The 18,513-nt window shown below is 37.7% G+C and overlaps 2 protein-coding genes and 1 non-coding gene across 3 annotated transcripts; 1 reads left to right on the top strand and 2 right to left on the bottom strand.

The window, feature by feature from the left end:
- Window positions 1-1,123: 1,123 nt before the first annotated feature.
- On the bottom strand, window positions 1,124-7,197 carry LOC137728751 (probable CoA ligase CCL6). The gene is made up of 19 exons (XM_068467508.1): window positions 6,830-7,197; window positions 6,315-6,378; window positions 6,087-6,176; window positions 5,747-5,803; window positions 5,523-5,571; window positions 5,269-5,345; window positions 4,959-4,998; window positions 4,777-4,871; window positions 4,507-4,671; window positions 3,861-3,971; window positions 3,677-3,764; window positions 3,522-3,588; window positions 3,368-3,443; window positions 3,175-3,292; window positions 2,599-2,844; window positions 2,310-2,449; window positions 1,954-2,136; window positions 1,741-1,860; window positions 1,124-1,575 (listed from the first exon to the last, which is right to left on the bottom strand). Exons 1-19 carry the CDS (start codon window positions 6,970-6,972, stop codon window positions 1,528-1,530), a joined length of 1,977 nt encoding a protein of 658 aa, XP_068323609.1. The 5' UTR covers window positions 6,973-7,197; the 3' UTR covers window positions 1,124-1,527.
- Window positions 6,492-6,565, top strand: TRNAI-AAU (transfer RNA isoleucine (anticodon AAU)). The gene has a single exon. It is a non-coding gene; the product is annotated as a tRNA-Ile (tRNA).
- An 8,073-nt stretch (window positions 7,198-15,270) lies between the features above and the next one.
- On the bottom strand, window positions 15,271-17,825 carry LOC137729647 (RING-H2 finger protein ATL65). Its single transcript, XM_068468640.1, has one exon. The coding sequence runs from the start codon at window positions 17,445-17,447 to the stop codon at window positions 16,257-16,259; it is 1,191 nt and encodes a 396-aa protein (XP_068324741.1). The 5' UTR covers window positions 17,448-17,825; the 3' UTR covers window positions 15,271-16,256.
- Between the last annotated feature and the right edge of the window lie 688 nt (window positions 17,826-18,513).

The following is an 18,513-nucleotide window of genomic DNA, read 5'->3' as shown; positions in this document are numbered from 1 at the left end:
AAAATACGGGCTTGGAATCCGCACACTCATCTTTCTGCAACTGCACACTATATACATTGGTGGAAGCTTGTATTCTCACAAGGAAAACAAATGAAGCTCCCAAACCAGGAGGTAGTAAACATAACTTTTGCAGGGCAAGGATCATCAGACAGTCCTACCTACTAGCTTTAGCCAAAGTAGTTGTAAATTCTACGCCTACTTTACCATTTCTTTTTTTTTTTTAACCTTTTTCTTTTTTAACTTAAAAAAAAAAAAAAAAAAAAAAAAAGGACCGGCTGGTGGCTTCTTCACGGCAGTCCACCCTTTCAGGAGCCGGGAAGACTCACATAAGCATTTTATCCTCCCCTTGGCCACTATCGTGTGATTCACTAATGCTGGGAATCGAACTCATGACGTGTCATGCAAAATACGGACTTGAAATCCACCCCAATGACTAGACCACCCCGTGGTGGTTCTTTACTTTTTCTTTTTGGTTTTTGGTTTTGGTTTTAATTTTGGCTTGGATTTATTGATGAAAAGCTATGGCTCATCGACCAACAGAAAACGCAGCTATTGCTATAACAAAAACAAAACCGTACTTGTTGTAGTTCCTACAAACGAGCCATTTCTTAATTTAGTAGTTGCAAAATAGTTATAGTTTGAATATTTGTTCTTGTGGCAATGTTATTTGTTCACACAAAACTAATACATTTGCTCTTATTCTTTAATACATGTCAGTTTTGTGTGTACAAATGATATTATCATTGTTCAGGACCGAAAAAAAGAACATTATTGGTGTTCTACTCTACTGAAATCTCTGTCTTTGTAGGGTTGGAACAAGGTTCTATCACTACACTTTGTGTCTCAAGATGAACATGGATCTCGCCTGTTTACCGGGGTAACCACAACGTATTGAAGCTCTGGCAGCTCGGTATGGACCGCCTTTCGCAACGAATTAGTTCCCGGGTCATTCTTTTTTCCGAGTCTGTTTTGGTGTGGGATACAGTACATAAGCATTAGAACCACACCTCCAATGTGAATTGAACCAAAAGAACAGAGAACATTGGGTTGGGTTGGGAACACAAATTAATGCATAACATCGCTTACTTGTATGCTAAGCAATGTAAACGCAAGCATTTGAGGCTTCAGAAATCAGAGAGGAATTGCTTTATTCAACCTCACCTAACCACGTTGGACTTTAAGCGATCAATCAATCACTTTAATGTTTTGCTTGGTTACAAACCTGTGCTAGTAGCCTCAGCTAAGAAGGATAATTACTTTCTCTAAATCATGCATTCTTACTTGGAAGGAAATAAAACAAACATACACTCTGGGTAGCAGATATGTGAAATTATCGGGAATAAGAGCTTTTACATTATCTTTATTTCCACACAAACTAACTTGACGGGATCGCGCCCATCCAGTGTCTTTGTGAGTAGCAGATACCCGCTATTTTCTTACATAGTTCCTCAAATATCAGAAATAATATCTTTGGGAAATTGTGGTAAAAACGTTTGATCCGATAGCTTACAGCTTTCAACATCGCTGTCATACCCTTGCTCCTTTTCCTTCGCTGTACAGTGTATCAATACGGTCCTGCAGATGATATTCCGACAAAATATAAATTAACATTAGCTCGACAGAGAAATATCAGGGCTTGTGTTTGGAAAATTGGTTGGCCCTTAAAAAGTACTTATAGGTGCCACCAGTCATGACTTGTTGGACAAGGCAGTAGATAGAAAACGACACCAGGAGGCATACCTTGTAATATTTAAGCAGCTGTGGTCTCTTCAGTTTGAATGTTGGAGTAATGAGATCCCTCTCCATGTCAAAGGGCTTCGGTTCCAGGTGAACCGCTTTTAACAGCTCAAAACCTCGGAGCTGCAGGAATGTGTTCCAAGTTAGCTGAGTAGACATTGACATACATGCCATGGAAATTGAAACAGGGAATTGGGTGAAATATTATCAACATACTTGCTGTTTCTGACCAGTACTATTGAGCTCATCCAAAATGTACTTGCTTGCCTTCGGGTTTTGACATAATGATTTGAAATCATCGGTCAAGTGACGCTCTGCTGCCCAATCCTCCAACGCCTTAGGATCAGGGACCACCACAGCAACAAGAAACGACTCAAAGCTGTTTCCATATACCCAAATCTGCAAACCAGAGGAAAATCCACAACTTTAGAAAAATCAAAAAACAAACCAGAGGGAACTTCCACAAATTACAAAGACCAACAAATAAAAACTCATATATGGAGGCAAATAGAGGTGGGTTCTAACTTATAGGAATGATTAACTTGTGCCCGGTCTAGCAAGTAGCAACATACCGATGTGATAAGAGGGCATTGCAAGTATTTGCTTTCAATGTTTTCTACCGCAACATATTCACCTTGCGATAGTTTAAATATATTCTTTTTCCTATCTATGATTTTCATTGCTCCATCTGCCTGCCATTCTCCAATGTCACCTGCAATAAAATCAAAGTCACCATCACATTTCAATGCAACAATTAAGCATCAACAAAAATTTCTAAGATGTCCAGTGGTGACATCTTCACAAGAAGACAAAACATTGGGCATCAAATGACAACTTTATGGCTGACTGTTTAAAGTTTACCTGTATGAAACCACCCATCAACAAGGACTTCCTCTGTTAGATCTTCTCGCTTATGGTAACCAGAAAACAAGGTTGTTCCTCTCAGGCAAATCTCTCCACGGGGCACACTGGAAAGTGCATCGTATCCCATTTCCGGCACTGACTCAAGCCTTGCTTCAATAGTTGTGATAGGGACACCGACAGTTCCAATCATAGGAAAAACATTGCCAATGGACGTGAAGCTACCACCACAGCTTTCAGTAAGGCCTACACGTAAAAGAGTTTAGCAAGTTGATGGAAGGTTCTTTTTCATTATGAAGGGAACTTTTATAAAACTACTGCAGATGAGTAGAAGCTTGCGTCACTGAACTTTCAAAACACACTTAATATTTCAACCAATAAATAATTTACACCAGCTTCTTCAAAGAAGACATTGAATTCATTTTAGATCAATGTTTTGTTGTTTCCATTGCACTAAAAAATAAGGTCACTGCAAAACCTACGTCGATTAGTCAATTAGGTAAATTCTAGCAGCATCATTCCTACAATCTCTATATCATTCCTAGATGACATAAAGCAGAGATGCTTCAACCATACCATATCCTTGTGATAAAGTGCTGCAGCTGGTGACCCTCAAAAATTCCTCCACATGCCTAGGCAAAGGGGCAGCACCAGACAACAATATACGAACTCGTCCCCCCAATGCTTGTTTTATCTAGCACAAGTACCATTTTGTTAGAATGTAAAACAGCTATTCAAGAATTGAATGGCGAAGGATGCAACAACAAACCTTATCAAAGACAAGTTTGTCCAAGAGAGGTGCTGCTTTTTCTTGTGGGAGACCCTTTTCCAGATTCGCCAACTTGCTGTCAATTAAATCTTTCATTAGTTTTATTGCAGGAATGCAAATGCAAACAAAAAGGGGAGCTTTTCGGGATTCATACTAGTTATAAGCATATTGGAATAATGTCTTCTTCAATACACCCCCGGATGAAACTTTGTTGACAATACCTGCGAGCACAAAGTTTAAGCCAGATATTTAGAATTAAAAAAATTCAAAGACAGTAATTTATCAGGATCGGTAAGATGTATATTTTACCAGAGTATATGCGATCATACACTCTAGGTACCCCACAAAACATAGTAGGCCTTAGTTCCTGAAGGTCCTCGAGTAGAAATCTGACATCCTGCCCAAGTTCAAGAAAGAAATCACATCAGAAACAAGTTACAGAAATTTAAGAAAACAGATAACTTTGAAAGATATACGAGTCTTATATACTTACTCCTCGCCAGAAGCCTACAGAGGATCCTTTGTAGATGCAATAGCTCTCCATTATTTGATCATATATATGGGCCAATGGAAGAAAGGAAAAATATGAATCTTCTTCCGTACACTGTAATAGAATTGATTCATGAGATCAGTATTGTAGTTTTAATGCACTATGATTAGCAAAAGGAAATAATTTCTCATATTGCAGTAACAGAACTTCGGAAAGAAAAATTTCTGCAAATGAGCACCCTTGAATGAGCAGATGACTTTTTTATGAGCTCTAGCTCAAGTAGCATTGGGATGGGCGGGGAAGCGGTCTAGGCTCAAATAAGATATGACTTGCTTAGCAAGGTATTACTACTTATAGTTTAAATAGTTGTTTGGAAAGACCAACCACAACAACATCGACTTTTCAGTAGAGTCTTGTTCTGATGTCCATTTAAAGTACATGAAGGTACTAATTTATCTTAATTAAGGACTACAATATAACTACTCAAAATGCTCGTCACCAAATCACACCCAAACTAAGCATGCCAAGTGCCAGGAGCTATCCTCCCTTTTTTCTAATTTAACTTTGAGAGGCAGAAAAAACACTAATTTGGAAACTCCAGCAATATATATCATAAAAAGGCTAGGAAATAGTGTGTTCAGTTGTTTACCACTCTATCTGTTAGAAAAAGTAGTTGCTCCACAGACAATACTTCTGCCATAATTGCTCCATTACTAATACGTACACCTTTTGGTTCTCCAGTTGTTCCACTTGTATACATTATTGTGCAAATGTCAGTCCTCCGTTTCGGAGGTAGTTCACAATCTGCATTTCCCTGAGAAAAGGTGTGGAGAGGTCATTTTACATTATTGACAAATAAGTTGGCAAATCCTTTACCAACGAAGGGAATTTATATGAGAGAGAAGTATAAACAACTTACCAACTGAGAGAATTCCTCCCAAGAAAAACAAGATACCCCCAGTCCTTCAGCTTCCTCCTTTTGAGCGCTAGAAACACTTGCAAAGCTGACAATTGCTGTAAAAAGAAAATGCATAACTGAGTTACAATCTGCAGCAATTGCACCTCAAATTCCAAATCTTCAGGGAATTGAAGATGACTGACTTTTTAAATTGGTAGAACAATTTGGAAGGCATGACAGAACCTGCGCAAAGCATTACCATATGAGCAGGACATCAGAACATATAAGAAAAAAACTGAAATTCAAAACTAAAATACCACATATGTATTGGGAAATTAAGTAAGACGGTCGTCAAACTATTTAGGGTAGAAATATCCAAAGGTAAGATGGTCTTTGTATTTATCTGAGGTTTTGGAACCAAGGAGTTGGATAGGATGCTTTTAGTACCAAACTATATGACATCAATAGTCTTGTGCATTTGTACTTAAGGAAATGGATAGAAAGCACACTTACAGCAGGGAGCTTGTTTTCTTGAACAAAAGCTATTGAAACTTCAGCATGATTGATGATGAACTCAACTGCATTAGCACCTGTAACACGAACAACCGTGACAAGTTAATCAGCTATATTTAATCAAACTCAACCACCATCATCAAAAGTCTAATTGCCCGTGGAAATGATCTTAACGAAGAAAATATAAAGGTATTCTGAAAGTCATGGTGGTATACACACCAAGTTCTATTGACAAAAGAGAAGGAAAAACATACCAAGGGTGTCATAGAGTGGAACGTATGTTATGGCTTGGCTATTACAGGCCTGTAAAACATCAACAAAACATACAAGCATTACGCCAGAAAGTCGCCTTCAGTCCCCAACATCACAGTCATTCAACCGTAGTCACAGAATTTAATGTCGATATTAGCATGCATTTCGCGGAATGGAATGCATAAACACGGACATCCAATCATGAAAACGCGAAACAAAGCATTACCTCCATTGCAGTAAGCCACTGGGGGCAGTTTGATCCGTATATACCGCAACGATCTCCCTGTAAACGTGTAAAAGATACAAAAACATCATGAGACTAATCTCAGTTTGCTTTCTTTTTTTTTAGAACTATTTTCAGTACCATTATTACATCAACTCTCAACTACAATAGTACTAGTTCGACATAGCAAACTATATATCACATCAAAACTATGGATAACTTATCAAAACCATGAGACAGGAGCACATTAATGTATTCAGGGTCAACTTAGCGCCGTATTAACTTACTAACTAGTTAGTGTTTGAGCGCTACCGCATGCATACTTAATTGGCATGTGACTTACAGGATTGACACCGCGGCTTCTGATGGCTGAACCCATTCGAATCGCAGCATCATAAACCTCTTGATACGTAAGCCACACATACGGACCCACCTATCATTTCCAATAAACAAATTTATTAAAAATTGGGTTTTGATAATCTTAATTGGGAAAAACAAATAAATTAAATAAATAAATTAGCTCATGGGTTTCAATGGGTTGGTGCTATTTTTGCTCAAATGGAAGCTTTACCTTTGTGTCAGTGACCTGCCGCCGCCCAAGCATTGGGTTGCTCGGATATTTCTTAGCAGAGTCACTGCAAGTAACACCAGAGTTTCAGCCATGAATTCACGCAGAAATTCGAATCAGATTTTATATGGTGATTAAAACATAGAATTATTAATAATTATACTAGCGTAATCATCAACTGGCCTATTAGCTCAGCTGGTTAGAGCGTCGTGCTAATAACGCGAAGGTCGCAGGTTCGAGACCTGCATGGGCCATTTTTTTGTTTTCTCCTTTCTGCTATTAATTTGATTTCGATCGGATGAGTGAGTGCTACGAGGAATAAATATATTTACATTTTCCTGAGAAATTTGTCTGTCCATTTTCTGAGGATCCAAACAAACAACAAGCTCAATTCAACTGCCCTCAACAGAAAAATGTGACACTCAATTTAAAGTACATTATTCTGATCCATAACGCACATCAAATTTTAACAAGATACGAAAAAAAAAAGCGAGTACCAAAATGGGATGATAATGTACCTCAAAAACTGCCAAGGAGACTCCAACCCCTCAGGCAGCTCCATGAGACCATCCTTAGCGTAAATGCTCCGATACGCCGGCCCCGCCGCCGGCCTACCGTTGGCGGCCGGCCTCGATTCCTCAACCTTCACTATGAAATCCATGGACCCTTTTACCCAACTGAGATTTCAAGCTGGTTACAAGTAAAGAACTGAGATTCTGAAACAAATATAAAGGAAGGTGGAAGCGCTAGCTTCTGGTGAATGTGACCGGTAACTAATAACCAGAAGTAGAAATGGAGGTGGAGAGGTGGCGGTGGGGGAGATTAAGTCAGCTGAATGCAATAAATTTTAACCAATTTATAGCGGTGTTTATGAGAGGGGGTCTTCAAGGTAGCTGTATGGATGCATGTCTTGTAGATTGGTGAGGAATAACTGGCATTGCATTTATAATGGTAGACGGAGTTTGGTGAAGTACTTGCTCTGTGGAGTGTTTCGTAACTTTTAATATCAACGAGGCATGGTGTGATAAAATCCCCACCTAGTAATAAGGGGTTAAGTTGAGGGCAATAATGGTATTCTTGGTGGTTGATCATGTTCGACCTAAAATGTTTATAAGGGTATTTGAGAAGCTTAAAGGGGTGTGTCTTTATCATTTCTCATGTTTTAGGAGTCATTTCTTTGCCAATTAGTCTTATGGTGTAATAATAATTTTCTTTACTTGTAAGTGAAAATTTTCAACTTTAAATTTTGTAATGACGTGTTTCATCCAATTATTCATCTGCTCTTTAGTGTAAATATATTGTTATATCAAAAATGTTGTCAAGTACATTGGAAAGGGATATCTCCGGATCCCTTCCACCTAATCATCATCATCAAACAATCCGAATCCTTGAAATTTGATCAAACGGCTAAAGCTATTATAACTTTTAAAATGGGTCCGTATTTTTAGCCGTTGAATTAAATTTTAAAAATCCAGATTGTTTAATGAGAAGAATCAAGTGAAACGGATTCGGAGAGGATCCCTTTCCAAGTACATTTTGATGAGATTGATATCTTTTGTTGGTTGCCAAAACATTCACTGATGACGTCCTTCGATTAAGTAGAGAACAAGTTTGTTGACCATATGGATTTCTTTCCACATGGACAAAATAGGATTCTCCAATTTTTTGAAACAATTAATTAAACAATCTCACATAAGTCAAATCTCGATATAAAGGAGTAGGATTCTTTTCTTTCTTTTTTTTTCCTCTCCTTCCCTACCTTCTTATTTAAATGGTTACAGTTAAGTCATGTCAATATCTTATATTAAATTTTTATAATAAGAGAAAAACAAAATAAGAAAATGTGAGAGGAGGGGATGAAGGGGATGTAAAGAGAAGGGGAGAGAATCCTAATCCCTATATAAAAAGTCAATACTGTTTTGAACAGTGTTTTTTAGAGTCACAGCCTTCACTAAAATAAGTGAACAGAAGTGTCTCCCAAACAAAAAAGTTCAAAAGTAATTCAAAATAATGCATGTGTATTTTTATCATATAAACAACGTTTTTTAATAATTAATTCTTTTTGTACATTTTTTTATACAGTTTTTTAAATTAGTATCTCACAATAAATTAGTAATAATGTGATTCGATCAGTTGTTTATTAAATATTATTTTCTCTATTTTTAAACACGTTCAAAACATCTTAAGAGGCGCGTAGTGCCAATTATAAAAAAAATGTTTTCGCGTGCGCATAATAATGTGATTCAATTAGTTGTCAAATGATTTTTTTTTTCTTTCGAACAAACGATATTATCTACACTAAGGGATGAGGTGTTGGCTTAGCCTCATAATGGGCTAGTAATATTGTGATTCAATCAGTTGTTTATTAAATATCATTTTTTCTATTTTTAAACACGTTCAAAACATTTTAAAGATTCGTAGTGCCGGTTATAAAAATTGTTTTTCACACGCGCATAATAATGTGATTCAATTAGTTGTCAAATGATTTTTTTTTTCGAACAAATGATATTATCTACTCTAAGAAGGAGGAGGTGGGCTTAGTCTCACATTGGGTTAGCAATAATGTGATTCAATCAGTTGTTTATTAAATATTATTTTCTCTATTTTTAAATACATTCAAAACATCTAAAGAGGCTCGTAGTGCAAGTTATAAAAAAAAGTCTTTCGCACGCGCATAATAATGTAATTTGATTAGTTGTCAAATGATTCTTTTTTTTTTTAACAAACGATATTATCTACACTAAAGAGGAGGGGGTGGGCTTAACCTCACATTGGGTTAACAATAATGTGATTCAATCAATTGTTTATTAAATATTATTTTCTCTATTTTTAAACACATTCAAAACATCTATAGAGTCGCATACCGTCAGTGATAAAAAAGGTCTTTCACACATGCACAATAATGTGATTCAATAAGTTGTATTGTTTTCTCTATTTTTAAACACTTAAGAGGCACGTAGTGCCAATTATAAAAAAAGTCTTTCGCACGTGCATATTAATATGATTCAATTAGTTGTCAAATGAAAGTTTTTTTTTTTTTTTTAACAAACGATGTTTTCTACACTAAAGGAGAAGAGGTGGGCTTAGCCTCACACATTGGGTTAACAATAATGTAATTCAATAAGTTGTTTATTAAATATTATTTTCTCTATTCGTAATGTAAATTCAATAGAATGTAAATGGAAATTGAAAGACCGATTTTATTATATGAATTCGGCTGCTTTGATTGGTTTATAAAGGATTTCTTCTATCATGTTCGAATATTATTTATTTACTTCAAATATTTGATTTTTTTTTTTTGTCATAAAAAAATTATTGAAGTAATTAACGCATTCACACTGAAGGCTATTATAATCTAAACAGAATTGTTTATGGTTCAGTCACATAAGTGAAAAATAAGTTAGGACACCCTAAAGAATTTTAATCTAATCAACCTTGCCGAAGTAAATTACTTTTCACTTAAAGAATAAATTTTTTTCCTAGTGTTTTAGAGTTTTTTTAAGATTAAATCAGCTAGTTAGTAATGTGTTCACCCTCTTACACTTCAGATGGGATAGATCCTCCATTTATTGTAAGAGACTCTCTTAAGGCTATGTTAGGAATTTTCAAGTCTTAGAGTTAAGCGGTGACAAAATATTAGATAAAAGATATTATAAATAAATCACATGAGCATTAGAAAGGTATGTGAGACCGATTAACTTATATAGCTACTTAGTTAATGTTGAATTATCAAAAAGAAGGGTCAAAGGTCCACTTCTCACAACACTGATATTATCACCAACTTAGTGATATTATCCCTAACTTTGTAATTATCACGTGCACAATCCGTTAGGTGTCAGGTGTGGGGTTTTATCACATCAGGTGTTAGGTGTGAAGTTTTATCACAAAAAGCCTTGAAACTAGTTGGAGCGGGGTTAAGATATTTAAAATCTTATTTCCCAGAGATACGATTAATGTGTGATATTTCAACATGCCCCTCACATGGGACCCAATTACTGGGTCACACATGGGAGATCTACACATCGACAACCACGTGGAGCCAAGGGGACTCATCTTACACGCGGGGCCAAGAGGACACACCCATCACATGGCAGTACAATACAGACCCGCTCTCTGGCTCTAATACCATGTTGAATTATCAGATAGACGAACCAAAGGCCCACTTCCAACAACATCGATATTATCCCTAGCTTTATAATTACCACATGCTCAATCCATTAGGTATAAAGTTTTATCACAAAAAAATTCGGTATTAGTTGAAGCGAGGTTAAGATATTTAAACATTTCTTTTTTCAAAAATACGTTGGATGTGAGATATTTCAATAATTAAAAGATGTGCATATAGTACATTTCTAATTCCTCCTATTAAACATTTTGTAATCCATCCCTTGCTAGTTTTACACGATCAATTGGGACTCAGCAATCCCTCTCTCAATCGAAGTTTTAATGAAATTTAATTAGACAAAATAATTTTTAATTAGAGAACATGCCAGTCATCAGATCTTATTAGCATTCCTTTCTGTTATTATTACTAATCTAACTAGAAGTCTAGGTTTGCCTCTTTACCTTATCTTATCCTTATCTCATTCGTGGTGACTCATGAGAGAGGAACTCTTGCAGATTTTATTTCTTGGAAGTCAATAGTTTCATGACTGCATTTTCTTGCTCGAAAAGAAAGACAGAAGAAAAATGCAGCTTAATGAATATTAAATTAGTTGATTAGAATAATGTGTTCATTTCTTTAAACTTGTTAGAAATAATTCCCAAAATGAAAAGGGGAAAGGAATTCTCATTATGTTGAGAATGAATACCGATGGGAGGAGAAACCTTGCATGAGCTTATAAGAAGTTGAGCTACTTTTCATATTGTCAATTAGTTTTATGATGAAATCTCAACTTTCTTCAAATTACAGGTGACGCAGTCATAGTACGAATCACTAGTGATTTAGAAAATTCATGTTAAAACTGATATATAAGGATATAATGGATCTTTACAACGTTTAAATCTTACATACTATTGTAGCCAGACCTATTACTTAATTCGACCTTACTATGTCTTATCCTTTTCTCCATTTATCACGCGAGACAAACTCTTCCCTGCAGATTTTCTCTCTTGTTTCTTTGAAAAATGAATAATTTGGTGACTGCATTTTCTAACAACCCAGACATGCAGATGCAGTGCAGGTGAGGTTGGGTATGACCTCAAAAAGTAAAGGTGGATTTTTGGTAGCATAAGCCTAAACAGTGGTTGGAACAAGCTATCTACTTGTATTGGATGCTGAAATCCCAACAATATTTGTGACCTCGTCGGACGTTTGTTTGTTGATCAACTTCTCATATCCAACGTGTTGACAAATTGAAAGCATCCATTTCCCTTTGTTTTTTAATTAAACAAGGAGAGGTACAACCTGAATTTGCCTGTAATTGCAACAAAAGTTCAGCTTAAGAGTTTGGAAAAAAGAGTTTAAAAAAGTTAAGGATATTAGAAGAAAAAATGGTTTAAAATGTTTCCTCATCTTAAGGAAGGTCCTTTTATAAAGTTCGTATACGGTCTCCAAAATGTCTAAGACAACCAGTACACAATATCCCATTGAAATAAAAAACTTTAACAAAAAGCTTCCGGTACTATTTACTTTAACAAAAAATCACATTTCTACACTAAAAAGTCAATCTTGATACTATTCATTTTACCCTTTATTTTATCATTTTTGTTAAAACTCAAAGTTTTCAAGGCATTTTCATTAGTTTTCTTTTTAAATAATCTTGACTTAAGTCATAGTAGATTAAGCTTAAATTACAGAGTTATGCATTCTTTCTCAATATGTTTATGAACAAACGATATTATTTACACTAAACAGAGAAGGTAGGTCCAGCCTCACAATAAGCTAACAATAATGTGGTTCAAATTCGCCTTTGGTGAGAATCGAACCTAAGACCTCTCACTTAAAAATAAAGAGAAATACCATTAAACTGTAGTACTAAATAACTAAATAACTTTTTTCTCTGTACTTTATTTTGAATCTTCATCACTGAATTATATTAAGCCCAAAAAAAACCCCCACACCAATGAGTTTTTAACTTGGACTTGGCCCACCACTATAATTTCATCCAAGCCCAAAATGGCCTGGTTGGGCATTGTTTATACCCTTTGTCAGCAGCCCATTTTGGTTGCTTAAGGCCATCTCCAACCGATAGCTGGTTAGAAGGCTCATTTTAGCCTTCTGACCCTCCAAGATATTAATATTTTAATGAACAGTATAGGGTCATATTTGCCTCCGTCTCCAACCGAGGGCCAAAGGGCAGAGGGCTCGTTTTAACCCTGTCACAAAAAACGGTCTCCAACCGAGGGCCATAGGGCCAAATATAATTTATTATTTAAATTTAAAAACTACAACAACTTAAATTTAAAAACTACAACTAAATTTTAAAAACGACAAATTAAATTTTAAAACTACAAATTAAATTCGAAAACAACATTAACTTAAATTTTAAAACTACAATTTAAATTTAATATCCATAATCAACATCATCTTCATCATCCGCCATTGTACGAGTATAGTCAGAGGTAAACAATCGGCTCATAATTTCTTTTTTTTTTCCTATCAAAATAGGCCTTACTCATTGGAGTGTAATTCGAAGTGTTCCTTTCCATATTCTTATCATCCATTTTTTCTTGTATTTGTTTGGCCCGTTCTTCATGCCTAAACTTCCTTTCTTCCGCCTCAAGGGCATTTTGCTCCGCCAATAATCGCAATGAGGCAGCCACTTCATGTTTAGTGGCGTAATCATCATTTACCTTGCCCTTTTCCTTCAACCTTCGCGCCTTGTTTCGTCCCATAGCCCTAGGTATGGAACCTTCACCCAAAGACGGATTTTCTACCCTTGTTTGTTGAATGGTTGGAGATCCATCTTCATCCATATATGCAGTTGAGGATGCAATTCCGAACACCGACGTGGGAGCTCTCTGTGGTGGATCTTCAAATAACACCCACCCTTTACAAATTTCCCAACAACTGTGAAACTAAAAGGGTTTCGAGGTGCTGTCCATATACAATTCCTCCGCTTGGCGTACCTAGAAAAAAATTAAAGGAAATTAATTTATGAAATTAAATGTAATATAATTAAATATTTAAAATAAATTGTGAAAACACTTACTTCGTCGTAGTAATTAGCACTACTGTCATGTCTACTTGCGGCTGCTAACAATGCTTGATGCCATTTGTTCAAACTTGGCTAAAAATGTTTCTTCCATCTTGAAGAACAACTCTCGTGGCTTCAAATATTCACTTGAGTGGTGCCTTCATAGAACTCTAAGTATTTTTTGGACACACGAGTCCAAACACTGTCATTTGTTTGACAATTCCCCCTCACACTATCTTCCGACACCCATCTATAAGCCTTGCAAAGAGCTTCATCTTCTTTTCGGATCCAAGCCCTACCTTTCATTGCAGACGAGGCCATTTCAAAATTATTAAAAAAATTGAAGGATAGATTTTTGAAAGAGGAAGGAAAATATGAGAATTGAAATGGTGTAGGAATGGTGAAAATTTTGTGAGGAATGGTTTAGGTATTTATAGGAAAAAAAATAGAATAAAAAAAAAAAAAAAAAAAGGCTCAAAAAACCCAAAAACATAAAAAAAAAAAAAAAAAAAAAAAATGAATCCAACAGTAACTAGCGCCAGCTAGCCGCTGGATTCAAAATTCTTTTTAAGAATTCTTGTCGGTTATAACCTACATGATTAATCAGTTTTCTGGTCAGCCCCTGCCTAGCAGCCAACCCTTCAGCCCTTTCAAATTCCGTGGAACCCTCTTAGATTCCACGAGCCCTCTGGTCTAGTCCTCAGTTGGAGATGGCCTAAGTTAAATCGGGCTTTCCGCATTTATTCCCTTAGTCTGTATTATGCATTTTGCTAATCATGACAAAGTTGAAGAAATCCGAGAGTCACTTGTATGACATGAGTACATCATTAATTCCATGTCAATAATGCAAAAACAAACACATTTACTTATATTATTGACACATAAAATTATTGTAATAGTGTACTTGTGTAGTCGTGTCATACAAATCAATTTCAAAGAATTCCTTTTATACAATTCCACACAGAAAATTGATCTTGTTACTTGCATAAGGGTTCTTTTTTGGCTCTTCCAAATATCCCATGTATCACAGCAAATAAATGTTAACTGATTAAAAAAAGATACTTGTAGTTGTAAGCAAAAAGTAGGCCAATTTAGGACAAGGCTGCAAGGGCAACTAGAGAACTAGTTAACCAACAAAACTACCAAACACCAAAAGGCAGCCAGGTTACACAAAAGGAAATGAAAAATAAGACAAATATGGAAATGTTATAAATAAGCAAAAGTTAGAGAGATAATCTTTCCTAAAGACATGAGCGAAGCAGATGCAAAATAACATACTGTTTTATTTCGTAATTATAACATAAAAGGATTGAAGATAAAAATAGAAAGGAAGGGATACTGATATTATTGCTTTCAGTTCTTTTCTTTCTTTTAGTTGTTGTGCCTTGATCACTCGCGGAGTGCTTTATTTATAAAGCCACATTCGTATGTTTACAGAGAATGAAAATCACCCGCGACAAATCAAGCAATCATCCGTGATAAACCACTTTTGAAAAAGCATAACACAACAAACTATTCACTGCTATTCACTGCTATTCCCATGTGGGCATTCAATCATTCTCATAATCTTTACAACAGGAAACTGATATTCAGCAGAAATCATAAGGAAGCAGGCACAACCAAACAATAATTCAACCTTAAGAACTAGTAATGGAGCCCTAATATTCAGAAATTATTCTGATTCATAACTTCTCGTGCACCTATTAACATATGAGAGTATGATATACATACTAAAACGAAAAACATACGAGATACACATTATAATCCATAATCCTATAATACTTAAAGCTCAGAATTGGACTGATTTAGTTGATTTCTCCGATTAATAACTTATGTCATTCCAAGTAAATATGTTACAATACGCAATATAATTGAATCCACACATCAAAATGGAATTACTTGTGTTTCAAGAAGAGAAAAACAAAGGTAACATAAATTCATCTGACAAATGCTACAATAATATTACATAAGACATGTAAGTAAAACACCAAAAATGACATGTAACATTCTTTTCCCTTCTCAAAACCCTAAGCATGCCTCCCAAGTAATTGGAAACCACCCAAATTCCAATTTGACCCACTTAGCTTTGACTTTGCCCGATGTGCAATACTGCAATGCAACACCGACCGCACATCCATGTCTTCCAAAGTCAAGGAAGATAAAAAGAATGACAAGGACAAGCACTCAAAGCCTCAACTCCACCCGCATTGCACTTCACATCTTCCCCCTATCCGCACTTTTCATCTCTTCAAAATTGTGATGGTAAAACCAAGATGGACAATTTTCTCCCTAACCATCGTATCCCTAAACCTTAAACTCCTTAAACTCTAGACCCTAAGCCGTAACTGGATAACCCTAGCTCCGCCTACCCCTGTTGTATGGTTCACATGCACAAATGAGTTGTCAACTCCTTCCCACATGGTCTAAATTGTATGGTTGTCGGTCGGTTCGCTCCAAATAAGCAGCCCTATATTTAAAAGCTAACCCAATCTTTACCTCTAAATAAATAAATGGCGCCAAAACCCATTAAATTTCTCCACATTTATGATCCTCTCTCTCCTCTCTCCCCCATAAAACCCCAGTTTTGATTTGTGTGTTTTTTCTTTCTCTTCCTCTCTCTCGTCAATTCTGGGCATTAAATGCCGTCTCGGCAGCCCCCCCCCACAGTTAATGACCGCACCGGCCCTCATTAACTGTCCTCCCCACTTTTCCCTCCACCCATCTCCCACCGTCCGATCCACCCCACCCTCGCTCCATCACCACCCTCCACGTGTCGATCCGGAATTTAACCTCACTTCCTTCGTTCCTATCTCCTGTTAAACCTCTCCGGCGACAACAGCGCTTCCGGATCTCCGCACCTTAGCCGGCTCGATGAGAAAGCCGATAACCCCGAAGATCTTCCGAACATCGGACTTGTCATCGACTTGCTACGCCGCGAATATCCGCCGGTTCCGGCGCCGGAGAATCTCGCGCTCGACTCTGACAGCGGGAAGAAGCCTTTTCGGCGGAAGAAAGGAGACTTCATGCTGACGCCGCCTCTGTAGGATGATCTGAAGGAGAAGACTCGAGGCTTCGTCAACGACCCGAACGGCGACGGCCGCTTGCTCCAGAAGCTTCCTCTCCGGTACCGCCACGGTGACACCGTCGCAGGCTCCGTCACCATCATTCTCTCCGCCGACGCCGAGCTTCGCTCGAACCCGAACGAGTGCGACCTCTTTAAAATAAAATCTCCGCCGTTGATCCGGTAATCCTCCCAGTAGTTGGAGCTCCTCCTCGGCGATCGCTCCTCCGCGCACCGCTCGATCTCGGTGACTAACGAATCGGAATCACACGGCGCCGTAGCTTCGGCAAGAGGCTCGAGCGCGATGCTCCGGAAAACAGCGTCGTCGAGGCTGGGCCTGATCCTTGCGGCCATCAACGGAACGAACGGAGATTCCGGACGGAATATTCCGGCCCGGCAGAGAGGACAGTTGGCGTGAGATCGCAGCCACATGTCGATGCAGTCAACGTGAAACACGTGCGAGCAGACCGGCAGCGTTCGAACGTAGTCGTCGTTTTGGAAGTCGATCAGGCAAACGGCGCAGTCACGGCTGAGGAGGGATTGTTTTGATGTGTATAGAGAGAGGGGGATTGTTTTGATCACCGACTCGTCGAGGCCGTAGGGGGAGAACACGTGGAAGCCGATGTCGGCGGGGTCGAGCGACGAGTCGTAAGGCGGGGAGTCGATGTCACCGATGGATGATGGGAGGTAGGAGCGGCGACGGCGGTGGTGCCAGCGTCGTTGGAGGCGGAGGATTGGCGGGATGACGTGGCGGGAGATGAGGCGCGAGTAAGTGACAATAAGGAAGGCGGTGGCGACGACCACGACCATGGCGATTAAGGGCGGGGAGAAGTCGATGGGGTACTTGGACGGCGGGGATGATGCATGGAGCGAGGTGGTGATGAAGAGGGTGGAGAGAGTGGGGGCGGGTGCAGGAGATGGGGATGCAACGACCATTTTTATGAGTATTAGTACAGTGGCGGAGGAGGAATCATTGGCGGCGGAGGCGGTGGTGGGTGTTTTGAAGAGTGGAAAGAGAGAGAGAGAGAGAGAGTGGGGGAAAGTGGAGGGAAGGGGGGTTAATGCTTTTGGTTGACTGGTGTAGTCGGTTTGGTCTTACGCGATTCGTTTCAGTGTGGTCGCTGCCTACGACACATCAGCGTCGCTGAATTTAAGACCGCGTCCAGCTGTTGTTTTCATCTGCGGGAATGCCACTTTATTTTCCATGTGGACTATGTTTGTTTCATAGTTTATAATCCTCCTCATTTTAATTTCTGAACAAGACCAAGTAAACGGGATATTTTGCTGGTAACACTGATTTTAATCGTGTTGTACACCCATATTGTAATATGGAAAATAAGATATTACGTGACAAATATTTTAGGTACGCAAAAATATCTCTAAATAAAACTCAATTCGATTGAAATATCCTAACCAATTTAACAATTCGCAAAAATTTCTTCAAATAAAACCCACTCTGTTGAAAAATCTTAACTCGTTGATTGCATACTCACAAATATCCTAACCAATTCAGCAATTTAATTGTTTGACAGTTAATGTTTCCATGATGTTCCGCATTAAAACTATAGTTTCAAATCTGAATTTTTTTTTTTGAAAGAATTCACATTAAAACTAGTAAGATATGGTGGAATTGAATTGGAATTTTCGATTTGGCTGAGTTTATTAGCACTCTAATATTTATTCTTTTGAATTTTTTTTTAAAATGTAGTGTTGCGGCCCTAATTTCACTAAAATTGTGATTGTGTCAATCCTAGTAAATTTTTATAGAATTCTATAGTCTCTTTTAGATAGTTTTCCTAGTTGTAATGTATTACTTGAAAGGCAATGATTCTTCCTTCCTTACCACTAAAAATAAGGCACAATGGGGTGAGAAATCACAACACAAAATTCACCCAATTCTCTCTTTCATCTTTGCTTGCTGCCTCTCTCCCTCTCTGTATTTCATCGGTAAAATAGGCCTCCAATACGTTATGAGCATGCTCTTAACGCCGCACTAAAGAGA

Source organism: Pyrus communis, chromosome 3, assembly GCF_963583255.1.
Source record: "Pyrus communis chromosome 3, drPyrComm1.1, whole genome shotgun sequence".
Classification (NCBI taxonomy): Eukaryota; Viridiplantae; Streptophyta; class Magnoliopsida; order Rosales; family Rosaceae; genus Pyrus; species Pyrus communis.
The sequence above is the reverse complement of the archived record's forward strand: the minus strand, read 5'-3'. Positions and strand labels throughout refer to the sequence as shown.

Coding starts and splice junctions, on each gene's coding strand:
- LOC137728751 (XM_068467508.1), bottom strand. CDS start 6,972: ATGGATTTCATAGTGAAGGTTGAGGAATCGAGGCCGGCCGCCAACGGT. Junction 5,572..5,746: donor AGTGGCTTACTGCAATGGAG/GTAATGCTTTGT, acceptor GATGTTTTACAG/GCCTGTAATAGCCAAGCCAT. Junction 1,861..1,953: donor GTACTGGTCAGAAACAGCAA/GTATGTTGATAA, acceptor ACATTCCTGCAG/CTCCGAGGTTTTGAGCTGTT.
- LOC137729647 (XM_068468640.1), bottom strand. CDS start 17,447: ATGGTCGTTGCATCCCCATCTCCTGCACCCGCCCCCACTCTCTCCACC.